The sequence below is a fragment of the Ictidomys tridecemlineatus genome, chromosome 5 (genome assembly GCF_052094955.1).
Source record: "Ictidomys tridecemlineatus isolate mIctTri1 chromosome 5, mIctTri1.hap1, whole genome shotgun sequence".
Taxonomy (NCBI): Eukaryota; Metazoa; Chordata; class Mammalia; order Rodentia; family Sciuridae; genus Ictidomys; species Ictidomys tridecemlineatus.
Window position 1 is genome coordinate 69,184,954 of NC_135481.1, and position 15,122 is coordinate 69,200,075.

Sequence of the window (15,122 nt, forward strand, 5' to 3'; positions counted from 1 at the left end):
ATGAGATAAAATCCATTGTTCTATGAGTAGAAGACTATATATTTCTTGGTTAAATATTTTGTTTATATTTTTTAGCTCTTCCCTGGCTTTTTAAAATTTTAATTAAAAAAATGTTGTGTTTTCTATAACTGTCTAATTCTCAAAGATATATACTGGAATTTCCCACTGCAATACATTATTTTTCCCTTTCTAATTTTATTTGCTTTATTTATTGTACTGAATACCAATTAATAGAAATATGGTTTTGTTTTTTAATTTTAACATTACATAAAGCAATGGTTTTCTTTTTGTGTTAGTCTTAATATATGTAAAGAATTACTTCTGATTGACTCATCTTATTTTAATAACTATTACCATTCCATCCATGCCTTCTTTTCCAATCTAATCTTTTATTGTTACCTCATATTTTATATATATATATATATGTATGTATATATGTATAATACATATATAATGAATTTGGAATATATATACGGCATATACAAAATACTATAAGTACATTTTTTATCTACATGCAATGCAAACTTCATAAAATCATGTTTTAACTTATTTTGTGAATGGGAGAGCTGGGAATCAAACCCAGATGCTGTACCACTGAGCTGTATCCACAGCCATATTTTAACTTTGTAATCCAGTCCAATAGGCTTTTTAAAGGCAAATTCAATGTAATCATATCTAGTCTATGACTGACATACGCTATTCTTAGTTTGTAGTGTCAGTTGCACAGAATGATGGCAACAGTACTTAATAATGCACTCTATATTTCAAAATTGCTTTAAAGGTAGATTTCAAATGTTTCTACCACACACACACACACACACACACACACACACAGACACACACACACTCAGACACACACACACTCAGACACACACACACACACAAATAAAATGGTACATGAGGTAATAGATTTGTTAATAAGTTTGACTTAATAATTTCACCATGTAAATATATATTATCAAAACAACATATTTTATTTGATAAATATATATTATTATTATTTATCTATTAAATAATACTAAAATGAAAATGTTTTATTAAAATAAAAGTGAAATAAAAACATTCTATTTAAAATTATATACTTCCTTTTTATTTTCACCATATTTTTGCTTATTCTTTCCACTTTTGCCCCCTTTATTTCATTTGTCCTTCCATTAACGAAATTATGCCTTTTCCTATTATTTTAAACATCATTTATGTCTCTGGCTATTAGTAAAACAGATACGTACTATTTTTCCACAGAGACACATTCTTCTCCATTGAACTATCCCAATGTTTAAGATTCCATCTAACCATCCCAATGTTTAAGATTCTATAATGTTATTTCCTCTTCTTCCTTCCCCCTGACATTAATTTTAGCTCTCCTTTGTATTCCATTCCTACCCAAAATTTTATTTTCTACTTTCTGTATGTCCTATGTTTCATTACAGAATTCTACTTCATTTTATGAACTTATTTACAATAAACCAAATATTTTTTCAGGGTAAATAAAATGCAAGTAGGATTTCAAAAACAATTTTCAAAAAAGAAAACACTTTTACTGTTCTTACTTTCAGCACCATTCATAGTGTTTCTATTAAATTTTATGTATCTCCTTGTGTGATTGTAATGAACATATTATCAATTTGTTTATAAACATATGATCTTTTATATGAGTGATAGTATTCTCTTCTGTTAATTTTTAAAAATATATTTTAGTTGTTGATGGACCTTGATTTTATTCACTTATTTATATGTGGTGCTTAGAATCAAATTCAGTGCCTCACACATGTGAGGCAAGTGCTCTACCTCTGAGCCACAAGCTCAGCCCTCTTCTGTTAATTTTTAACATAGTGATATACTTTGTATTTAAATTACTTAAATGACTAATTTAGTTCAGTTTTAGGACTCATCAATTTTAACCTCCCCTCCATTATTTGATATTTACATTGTTTCTCATGTTATACAGCAGTATGCTAATTTTTCTGCATTCTGTTGCAAATATATAAGATCAATTTTACCAGAAAGCTAGTCTACTTCCATAACTATTTTATCCTGAACTTACTTTTGTATTCTGAAATTTTTCCAATCAACTTTAGGATTATATTGTAATATACAAAGAAGGCATGGTATTTTCATTAAAATTTAGCTATTTCTTAGATGGTATCTTAGATAGCTGTTTGCTTAAAGAGCATTAAGGGGTGGAAAAATGGTAGACTAGAGGGAAGCAGTGATTCTGCCTGGGATTCAAGCAAGGGGAATACTGCTTCTCAGCAAGGTGGGTGAAAGGGGGACTTCATTAAAACTCAACACTAGACAGCAAGAGTGCCTTAGAGACTTAGAAATTTGGGGTACATTAAACAAGGAAAAGGGACAAAAAGTAAGCTGAGCTGCTAGGGGGAACAGCAGAATTGGCACAAATGGAAGGAAAAAGTCAAGAAACAGGAAGGAGAGTCTTAGTGTGGAAAATTCTGAGATCAAAGGAGCAGCCTGTCTAAGGCTGACCCAGAGACTGTGGAGCACATAAGTTGGTACATGAAAGATGCCACCTATTTAAAATGGTCTGTGGAAAACGGAGGCAAAAGCCATCATGAGCTAAGAACACTGTGCCATCTAACAGATACAGGAACCAAAACTCGGACCTGGGAAAAAGGGCTGGCTCCTATATACAGTGTAGGCAGATACCAACCACGTGACCTAGACTGAGCTTAGAAAAACGGAGAAAATTGGGCATGGATAATATTTTGCCTACAAGTTGGGGAGTCTGCAGAGAATCTGGCTTTCTCAGCCCTTTGATTCTAGGGGATTAATAGGACCAGCTGCAGCAGGTTGGGAGTCTGAATGGGGGCGAGAGTGTATATCTGCACTCAGAGACTAACTTCAACCCAGAGACTCCTGGAAACTGAACAGGAGAATGTGTCATTGCTTGGGGGTGGACCACAGGAGGCCAAGAAGGGTGGTAACCATGAGCAACAGAAGAAATAAGGAATTAGCTGCCCCATCTCATGAGTGGATCCCTGGAGAGACTCTGGGGAGATCCCTGGTACAGTGTCCTAGCTTAGATTGATACCTGAGGTCTCTAAGGTATATTGATTTAATATCTTCAGATAACCAGCCACTCAAATAAATCACATGGGGCCTCACTAAACTTAAGCCCTGCCCCCAAGACTACCACCTACAGGAACTCATCTCACAGAACCAAGCTGCAGCTTCACCCTGGTGTGGAGCTGACAGTATTTCCTATCCTAACTTCATCTTACCACCAAGAAGGGAAGCAGAGAAATTTTTGAACTCCAGCTGGCATCTTGGTGAGCAACCAAAAAAAAAAGAAAAAAGAAAGAAAAGAAAAAAAAAGTTTGACAGCTCATGGCCTCTACTCTTGTAGCCAGTATATATCTCAAGAAGAAATGAAAGGAAAGAGTAGGACACAGCGAACAAATATTCTCATTAACTAATTTTATCTATTGCAGTGAAAAATGACTCCTTAATTTCATCAAGATTTTTTTTCTCTGTGTATGCTGAAAGATTCATGGGCACATATATATTTATACATATTTGTTTCTGTTTTCTCATTTCCTCCATTTTTTCAAGGTAGTTATTTTTCTTTTCTTTTGAGACGTAGTGTTTTTGATTATTATATTTTGGCTTTGTTTTGTTTCTTCATTGTCCTGTTCCACTTTTTACCCTTCCCCCCATTTTTTTCCTAACACCAAATTCTATTGTTATCTTTCACTCTTCTTTTAATTCGTTATTTCTGTCTTTTCTCCTCCCCCCATAACTGTCACATCCTATACAACTTTTGCGTGTCCCACATTCACCTATCAAAATTGCAAATCCTTTTCTGCCCACCTATCTCTTCTTTTTTCCTCTGTATTCTTTACATTTCTTAGCACTAATTGGTCTGTACAATGCCAGCCCCTATCACTAATGCTGTAGCAATAATACTGTGGAAGTCAAATATCCCATTTATTATCTGATTTTATGCCTGACATAATATTGATCCCTTACTGTTCTTACTGATGGAAATTGCTAGTCCTACCAATTCTGTTTATTATGCCAATTAGCTCTGTAGATGTCATAATGGAACAAGAACTTTATTGTTATACAGGTTGTTACTACTATTTGGTTCCAATTAACATTATAAATGCCATAATAGGAACCAAGAACTTAGTTTATTCTTAGATAGGTTATTACTATTATTAGGTTCCCCCTAGTCTGTGAAAAGGGACACTAGAAGTTAATGGGGTAGAAACTCTGCTGCTTCTGATGCATTTGGATAGGTGAATAGACACACAAATAATATGAAAAAGCAATGAAACAATCCACCCCAAGCAACACAGAATGCCTCAACAATAGACTACATTGATACCACAGTAGAGGACATATCAGAAAACTAATTTAGAAAGTGCATGCTAAACTTATGAATGAGGTAAAAGATAATGCAAGGAATGATATCAGAGAGAGAATATAAGAAGTAGAAGATCACTTTAATAAGGGAGTAGAGATCCCGAAGTAGAATTAATCAGAAATCCTCAAAATGAAGAAATAAATAAACCAAATTAGAAATTTAATGGAAAACACTACCCAAAGAATACACCACTTGGAAAGAGTTTCAGGCAATGAAGACAAAGTATATGATATTAAAAATGAAGTTGATCATGGAGAAAATAAGAAACTATAATCAGAATTTTAAAGAAATAATGCATAACATTAGAAGGCCAAATATGATTCATAGGGATAGATGAAAGCTATGAAGTACAAACTAAAGAATGAAATATTATCAATGAATATTATTATATTTTCAATGAAATAATGTCAGAATTTCCCAAACCTTAAGAATGAAATGGAAAATTAAATATAGGAGGCATACAGTACTTCAAATACACAAAATTACAGCAAATCCATTCCCAAGTCACATAATTATGAAAATGCCTCACATAAAATGATAGAAGTTTAAATGCTGCTAGAAGAAAATGACTGGTCACATTTAGTGGTAAATTATTCCAGCCCTCAGCTAATTTTCAACCTAGAACCTTACAACTAGGAAGGAGGTCTTGGAATAGTATATATTAAGCTCTAAAAGATAATGCATGCCAACCAAGAATACTGTATCCAGTAAAATTAGGCTTCAGAAGTGAAGATGAAGTCAAAAACTTGCATGATAAACAAAACTTACAATGAGTTAAAAACTAGAAAGCTTCACTTCCAAACATATTCAATAAAATATTTCATGAAGAAGATTGGAGAATAAAATGAAAACCAGCAGAGAGCAGAGGGAGAAACTACATTAGAAGAATAGTCAAGCAAAACAAATCTAATTCAACTTAAAATCTAGAAATAAAATAATAGAAAATAAATGTCTCTTAATAAAACACTGGATGTAATTGGACTAAATTTGTCAATTAAAAGACATAGGCTAGCAGATTTAATTTAATCCATTAAAAACAAGACCCCCAAATATCCTGTATCCAAGAGACTCATCTCCTGGGCAAAGATATCCACAGACTGATTATGAAAGGATATAAAAATATTCTTCACGTGGATTCATAACAAAGGGTTTCTGTTCTCATTATCAGATAATGATGACTTCAAGCCAAAGGTAATTAGAAGAGACAAAAAAGATTACTTTGTACTGCTTAAGGGAAGCATAAAACACCAAGAAATAACAATTGTAAATATTTATGCTCCACAAAATGGAGCATCTACATATATTAACTAAACTTTTCTCAATATAAAGAATCAAATAGACCACAACACAATAAAACTGGATGACTTTAACATGGCTGACTTAACAGTAGATAGATCTTCTAAACAAAAACTTAATAAAGAAGCTACAGAACTAAAAAATACAGTAAATAATTTAGAATTAACAGACTGATATAGAATATTTCATCTATCAATTACTGAATACACTTTCTTCTCAGCAGTACATGGAACACTTTCTAAAATAGACCACATCTCCAGCCACAAAATAACACTTAACAAATACAAAAAGAGAGCTAATACCCTGTATTCTATCAGATCAAAATGGAATGAAATTAGAAATCTATGGTAAGATAAAAAATAGATACTACTTTAACAAGTGGAAACTAATTCATTATTGAATGATAAATGAATATCAGAAGAAATCATGGGCAAAATAAAAAATACTTAGAAGCAAATGAGAATATGGATACAACATATCAAAATCTTTGGGGAACTATGAAGATAATTCTAAGAGGAAAGTTTCATAGCATTAATCTCATACATTAAAAGAATAGAAAGATATCAAATAAATAATTTAGTGTTATACCTCAAGTCCAAAGGGGGGAAAAACAGAATCAAAACTGAAATCAATAGAAGATAGGAAATAATTAAAATCAGAGCTGAAATCAATGAAATTGAGATTTTAAAAAATGCTAAATTAACAAATCAAACTTTTGGTTCTTTAAAAAAATTAACAAAAATTGATAATCCCTTAGCTAAGCTAACCAAAAGAAAGGGAGAAAATTCCAATTGTTAAAATTCATAATGAAAAATGAAACACCACCATAAACACTATTGAAATACAGAGTATAATTAAAAACTATTTTAAAAATATATACCCGAATAAGATAGAAAATCATGAAGACATTCAGAAATTCCTAGAAACATAGGACCTACCCAAATTGAACCAGGAGAATACAGAAAATTTAAATAGAGCAATTTTAAGTAAAGAAATTGAGGTAGCCATCAAAAGCCTACCAAGAAAGAAAAGCCAAAGACTAGATAGATTCTCAGCAGAGTTCTACTAGACCTTTAAAGAACTAATACCAATTCTCCTCAAGTTATTTCATGAAATAGGAAATGAGGGAACTCTTTCAAACACTTTCGATGAAGCTAGTATCACCCTGATATCAAAACCATAAAAAGACACACCAAAGAAAGAAAACTTCAGACCAATATCCTTGATGAACACAGATGCAAAAATTCTTAGTAAAAGATTGCTAAATCGCATACAACAACACATGAAAAAGTGCACCATGATCAAATAGGTTTCATCCCAGGAATGCAAGGTTGGCTCAACATAAGAAAATCAATAAATGTAATTCAGCACATCAATAGACTTAAAGACAATAATAACAACATAATTTCAATAGATGAAAAAAATTGACAGAATACAACATCCATTCATGCTTAAAACACCAGAAAAAAATAGGTATAGAAGGAACATACCTAAATATGATAAAAGCTATATATGATACACCCAAGGCCAATATCCTTCTAAATGGGGAAAAACTTAAAGCATTCCTTCTAATAAAAGGAAGAAGACAGGGATGTCCACTTTCACCACTTCTATTCAAGAGAGTCCTTGAAACTTCAGCCAGAGCAATTAGGCAGAAGTAAGAAAGTAAAGGGATATAAATAGTAAATGAAGAACTAAAACTATCTATTTGCCAATGACATGATTCATATATAGAAGACCCAAAGAATTCCACCAGAAAACTAGAACTCATAAATGAATTCAGTAAAGTAGCAGAATACAAAATTAACACCCCCGAATCAATTATGTTTTATACTTTAGTGACAAATCAACAGAAGAGAAATTAGGAAAATCCATTGCATACATGATAGCCTAAACCAAACAACGCAAAACACAAACTTGAGAATCAATCTACCAAAATAGAAATACAACCTCTACAGTGAAAACTACTAAACACTACAGAAAGATATTGAGGAAGACCTTAGAAAATCTATAAACCTTCCATGTTCTTGGATAGGCAGACTCAATTTTGTTATAATGGCCACACCACCAAAAGCACTGTGCAGTGTCAATAAAATTCTCATCAAAATTCCAATTACATTCTTCAAAAAATAGAAATAGAAGTCATGAATTCATCTGGAAAATTAGAAACCCTGAATAGCCAAAACAATCCTTAGCAAGAAAAGCGAAGCAGGAGGCATCACAATTCCAGATCTTAAATTATACTACTACTATAGTAACAGAAACAGCATGGTATTGGCACTAAAAAAGATAAGAAGAACAGAATAGAATACACAAAGACAAATCTGCAAAAACTACAGCTGTATCATACTAGAGAGAAGCACCAAAACATACATTGGAGAAAAAATAGCCTCTTAAACAAATGGTGCTGGGAAAACTGGAAATCCATATGTAGTAAAATGAAATTTAGTCCCTATTTTTCACCCTGCACAAAACTCAACCCAGAGCATCAAAAACCTAAGAATTGGACCCATAAACTGTACATACTAGAAGAAAATGTAGGCCCAATTGACTTCCTTAGCAAGAAGTAAAAACAATAATCAATAAATGGGATGGAATCAAACTAAAAAGCTTCTTCACAGCAAAGGAAATAATCAAGAATGTGAAGACAGGAGCTTAAAGAATGAGGAAATATTTGCCATCTACACCTCAGATGGGGTGTTAATTTCCAGGATATATAAAGTATTAAAAAAATTAACACCAAGAAACCACAAATAATCAAATTAATAAATGGGCAAATGCATGGAACAGATACTTCTCAGAAGAAGAAATAGAAGTGGTCAAAAATATATGAAAAAATGTTCAACATCTCCAGCAATTAGAGAAATGCAAATTAAAACTACTCTGAAATTTCATCTCACTCCAGTCAGAATGGCAATTATCAAGAAAACAAGTAACAAAAAAAAAATGGTGGTGAATATGTGAGGAAAAGGGTACACTTTCAATTTGCTGGGATTGAAAATTGGTGCAATCATTATGGAAAGCAGTATGGAGACGCCTAAGAAAACTTGGAATAGAACAACCATTGACACAGTTATACCACTCCTTGGTTAATGCCCAAAGGACTTAAAATCAACATACGTCAGTGACACAACCACATCAATGTTTATAGCAGCTCAATTTACAATGACTAAGCTATGGAGCCAACCTAGGTATCCTTCAACAGATGAATAGATAAAGAAAATGTGGTACATATATACACACAGTGGTATATACACACATTATTTTAAGGCTGAAAAGCAGTGGGTAGAATCCTCTTGTCAAACACATATGATGAAACATGGAGAATGAAAGTAATGAGTCTTTAAAATTGAAATCTTACAGTGCCCCCATTTTATCTCTTTTCAAAGAATGTGCATTAAAATGTGATCTAATGACACTGAAGAAATCTTTTAAATGTTTTCCATATTGTTAAACTATAATTATGAATATAACCAGGTTAAATGTGATATGTATACATATTCTCAATCTTTAAGAAGCATATCTTTCTTACATTTTCTGGTAAATGGATGAGACTGGAGAATATCATGCTAAGTTAAATAAGGCAACCCCCTAAAAAGCTAAAGGTGGAATGTTCTCACTGTTATGTGGAAGCTAAATCTCAATAAGGGGGGAGACAAATGGAAGGAATGTAAGGGGGTAGAAAGGAAAAGGAAAGACAGTGGAATGAATCTGAAATAATTTTCCTATGTACGTATATGAATACACCATAGTGAATCCCAACATCGTATGCATCCATAAAAATGGGATCCTAATTAGAATAAGATAGTCCATGCTTGTATAATTTTATCAATATAATTTCTACTGTTATGTTAAATAGAACCAAGAAAATAGTTAAATTTTAAAAAGCATTAAATTCTCTTATAGGAAAAACAAAAATGTCACTTATTTACATATTTCTTATTTGTTAACTTGTAGAATTTGAAATTAAATCAAAATAGAACCTGAAATTTCCCAGTGGAAATATTGCTAAAATCAAAACATTCTTCTTGATATGCCTTTTCTTTTTAGGGGCCTATAAATGATAACTTTATAACTGGCTGGTTAGGAATCATGCCATTTTTTGTACATCCCATGCACAAATAAATGTTGAGTAAATGATATTTCTCACTTTTAATCAATCTCTTGTTAAAAATTACAATTCATTCACAAGTGAAAACCTGGTTACATTCATAATTATACTTTAATGATATGGGAAACTTTTAAAAGACTTTTTCATTGTCATTAGATCACATATTTTAATGCACATTCTGTGAAAAGAAGTACAATGGTGGCACTGTAAGATTTCAATAGTAAAGACTCAAATATTACTTTCATTCTCCGTGTTTCATCACATTTGTTTGACCAGAGGATTCTATCTACTATTTCTCAACCTTAAAATAAAAACAAGTAAAGTTATGTTATTCAGCAGGGACAAAATGTAAATCATTTTTACTTTCTATTTTGTGTCAATTTACATACAGCATAAGCATGCAGCTTCACCTCCCCACCCAGTTTTATAAACTAAAATACACAAGATTTAAGTTGAATGCCAGTCATTATTGCTAGTAAAAATGAAGTCTTTTGCACACAGCTGTGTTTAAAAGAATGGTATTATTTGTAAAGAATTTTCTTAGATATCTAACGTATTTGGGTAGTTCAATAGAAATGTGCTCTTTGAAAAAATTTACATATTTTATGAATTTTTTTATGTAAAGTGAATTATAGTTATCAAAATAGATAAATTATTTGCATGCTTAGCCATTAAAGCATAGCCATTAATTTAAAAAAATTCTTTTAATAACCAGGTATATCAAATTACACATAATCTAAATAAACCATTATGGTAACATGACTAAACTCTCCAAATCAAACAGGAAATTTGAAATAAAATAATGAAGCATGTCCAAAAAAACATGAGAGTCTTCCCAGACTAATTAAGTAAACAGTGTCTAACAAAATTTGGAAAATATGAAAGAAATTTTGAAATGTTTAACAAAAAATGAGGATATTCACATTTCTAATATGATACTGATATTTAACTCCCTTTATATTATAATTTAAGTTTCTCTCCACATTGATTAGACTTTTGATCTTAATTACAAGCACTGTACAATAATATGGGTACACTTAAAATTTTATAATTTAATTGTGCATATAGATTTAAGAAAGCCTTCTCATTAATTAGATAGGAAAGGCAGTGTTGTAGCTTTGAAAACAAATTTCTCGAATGAGTAACTGCTATCTGATTTTCTGTGGGAAAACCAACCTAAAGTAACAATCTTTGTTGATGCTTGCTCAGATCAGGTGGACCAAAACAGCAGGAAGTGCCTCTGACAGATTCCAAGACTCCAGTGTCTTCAATGAAACTTTGAGGATTACAAATATTCAGCGACACCAAGGAGGCCGATATTACTGTAAAGCAGAGAATGGTTTGGGGTCCCCAGCCATAAAGTCAATCAGAGTGGATGTATACTGTAAGTACATTTCCCAGAAAACTGTAAGCCCAACACAGATTTCTTTTGTCCAACTTCTATGGCTTTCTCAAAAACCGTAGTAGAGCTCTATTTGAGAATGCAAGTATATAAGATATTGAAAGTTGTTTTAATACATTTCTGAGGAAAGAAATCTTCATTCAAAATTTGCATAATTTCTATGATATAATAGTACACATTCATTATAGAACATTTAGGAAATACATTGATAAGATGATAATAAATATTACAGATAATTCCATCAGTAGCTTAGTGTTTGATGTATAATCTTTATATATATTTATGCTTATATTTCTATATTCTTATGAAACCAAGGTTCATGCTCTATGTCCTTTAACTTGTATTTATTCACTTTGCTTAGGTGTGAACACTGCTATTGTTATTTCTTTAATGCACATCATATATGTAAGCAAAGTTATCTGAATGGGTCTGTGAGAACCAAAAATCTGTGTGGAGTCTTTTTTTTTTGATCAATCCCTGTTGAACGCAATCAGTACCAACCTACGACAATGCTGTGCCACCTGAAAAGTGTTTGACTGATTTCTATTTGTTCTTAGTTGTGTTTTCCTACTTGGAAAATGTATTTAAAGTCTTCTTGGCCTCCTTACTTCCTTCCCTACTAAACAATGGTCTACATTCAGTTTGGTGTTTTGCATGGGTATAGCTATCATTATGTCTGTTATCTTTCTATAAGAAATTGCATTTAAGTCTCTAATATTAGAATATAAGGGAATGCTGGGTTTGTAGTTCAGTAGTAGAGTGCTTGCCTAGCACATGTGAGGCACTGGGTTCTATCCTCAGTACCACATAAAAAGAAATGCAATAAGATATTATGTCCATCTACAACTTAAAAAAAAGAATGTAAGTTTTTCTCCTCGTACATAAATAACACATGAAAAGTTCTCTTTTTAAAATCTATTTTTTCTTCTTTTCCCCTTGCTTTTCTATCTATGTGGGATAGGGGCTACAGAGTTAGGAGTTACAGGGTCTGTGTGTCTGACCTATCATCTGAATCTCAGTTATCTAGATGAATGGGAAGTAGGTACCTGAGCAACACTTGTGATTCATCTTTCACATTAGGATGGTTGTTGTTTTCCTTCAAGATAGAAGTCCGTATTTCATTCTCTCTGCTACCTTTCAGCCCCTGAGATATCACCTGGTATAATTCAGCCACTGTCATCCCAGGCACACTTTCTCCCTATTGTCTGGGTACATGGGTTGTATACTTTCAAACATTGCCAAGTCCCTAGCCTCCATTTATTTTCAGGAATATTATTCAGATATAAATTTAAATTATACTAAATTTTATTTAAATGGATTAAATAGTTCTGTAACATAACTTTCTAGAGTACCTACCTCTCTTTTCTTGTTATTATAGTTTAGGTCATGAAGTTTTAAATTACACATCTCAATACCTTAAACACAGTTTTAAAATCTAAAAAAAATCTCTAAAAATGAATAGATGGTTCTTTTGGTAACTTTTTCAGCAAAAGCTTATGTGAACTAGGTTGGTAGCAAAATATGACCTGAAATGACTTGAATAGAAAAATAGATATTATACTCCTTATTTACCCTACTTTGTATAATAGTTACATGTGTAGCTAAGAAACTGTTTGATCAGAGAGTTAGGCACAGATCCTTCTGGGCGTGTTATATAATAAGTGGTATATGTACTATATCATCTTTCTAAAGTCTAAAAACTTCTGAAACACATCCCCGGTGAACTGTGAACTGTATTGCTACCACAATAAGTTTCATAATGAATAAAAAATTGTATTGTTGGGTTAAAAATCAAATACAAAGGGGGGATCACTTTTTAGAGATTTAGAAAATAATCTTTCTTTTTACTGAAATGATTTTCAGCATTATTCTGCATTACATCTACTCCTTTCTATCTCCATATCTCTAACTGTTCAGATTGGGTTGTGCCTGAGTAGTTTATATTGTACAAATTGCTGGGAAGATAACACTGTTCCATCTTCCCAGCCCTGTTAATCTCATAAAGCTGGTATCATGCTCCATGCAGCCATGCCTGAAGGCATCAGCTCGGCTACCTTCTTCTCTTTTGACTTCCCTTGGGGTTTTCCCCACACAAACTGGACTTGACAAACAACTTGTTTATGTTATTTAGGTGAAATATCACTATGATTCATACCGTATTGAAGTACTATTTTCAGTACATTTTTGGTGGCTAGGATTTATTAGAAAGCTGTATAAAATCTCAGTACTATAGAATAATATGTTAAATTTTGGACTGACTATATAAATGTGACATCTCTCTAACATAAATTCCACAGGGAATACCTTCAGTTCCAGTTAGACCTTTTCAATATGGGCATATAAACATACTTTTTACATAAATGTTCTTGTCCATGAAGGTTTGAGATTTGAATAATTATTTCATATAGTAAATTTTCAAACATGTTTGGATGGAAAAATGCTTTTGCAGTAGAGACAACACGACCTATTTAAAGAATCCACGTGCTATAAGTATAACCTTGACTAAACAACAGAAATTTTAGGTTCAAATATATTTTCTGAACATGAGTATTAGTAATTTAAAACATTCCATATCATTATTGATAAGAACATAGATAGCATATTAATGCTATATTTTTATTTTGTCATGTTTTCTGTATAAAATTGGTTAATAATACTTAACATTCATCTGTGTTTTGATTTTGACTTGATATTGAACTGCTTAATTGAATAGATACTCATTTTATAAGCTTTAAACAAGAGGACAATTTTATTTTACATAATTTTGTTTGAACTATTTTAGGAAATGCTAAAACAATGGTATCAGTTTTTCAGTTTGGAGTCATGGATTTAGAATCAACACCTGCACCCTGCATTTCTATTTCTTTTTCTAAACTGATTCCACATGTGAAGCTTTCATCAACATTTGTAAAACTAGGTACACAAGAATGGGCATAGGATATAAAATGGTTTTTGAAGTCTGTAATAAGGATTATATCTTCAACACCAAACTAAGGTAAACTATGGCTTGGATTTAACAAAAATGAAAATAATTATTATTAGAATTTAGCCTTGAGTTCCTTGCAATAGGTTAGCTCTAGAAACTGCTCCATGATGTACTCATGCTTATTTAATACAAAACATATGTATTAATGTAATGCCATCAGTAAAGCATTGTTGGAAAATTTTTATAAAGAGTGAAGTGAATATGTCTCATTAAATCTCAAGGTCTGATCCAAAGTTTCTACATGTTAGAGCTAAAAGCTACCTAAAATAAAATTTAGTGTTAACCATTCATTATTTTGATTATTCACATCTTCCTGAAATCATAATAAAACCACAGTAAAGGAATATAACAACAGCAATGGAGTAAATAAAATTCACACTAATCCATGTCACCATGAAATTGTAAAACATTGGGAATAACTATTTTTTGTTGTATTTCACCAAAATTTGTAAGTAAACCAGAAAAAGATAGAGAATCATTTTAAAAATAGGAGATCATGCATAAAATAATTCCAGGATGATAATGAAACAGGACACTGTGATAATAGATATATGTCTGACTTTGAAAGCAACCAAAACAAGGCTCTCTCTAAGGAAATGACCTACATTTCCCCTCCAGTGCATATTTCTTGTTTTATCCCAAAGGTAGCTCTCTCTCTTGAGATGGCCCACATTCTCCCTTGAATATGTATCTACTTTACTAAATAAAAATAAATCTTTTGTGCCTTTGATTGGTAACTGATGCAATTCTTTTCCATCACATATGTGAAGAAAGCCACTGGTCCTGAGTCAGGTTCCCCCTTCTCTCTGGGAACTCCTTGGACCCTTCTTTGGAGACTTATTTTCTCCAGTGACATCTCTTGGTGGCCTATATTGAGAACTTTAGAGATATTGACTTTGTTTATATTTTTCAGATTACAACACTTCCTTGTTGAAGAGAA

At 32.0% G+C, this 15,122-nt stretch overlaps 1 protein-coding gene across 5 annotated transcripts in view; it reads left to right on the forward strand.

The window, feature by feature from the left end:
• Window positions 1-15,122, forward strand: part of Mdga2 (MAM domain containing glycosylphosphatidylinositol anchor 2) — a 760,082-nt gene that overhangs the window by 404,321 nt on the left and 340,639 nt on the right. For all 5 annotated transcript variants that reach the window (XM_005331744.3, XM_021730684.3, XM_078050175.1 and 2 more), the window contains exon 3: window positions 11,004-11,178. In XM_005331744.3, the coding sequence (XP_005331801.2) occupies window positions 11,004-11,178 (175 nt within the window). The remainder of the gene's footprint in view (window positions 1-11,003; window positions 11,179-15,122) is intronic.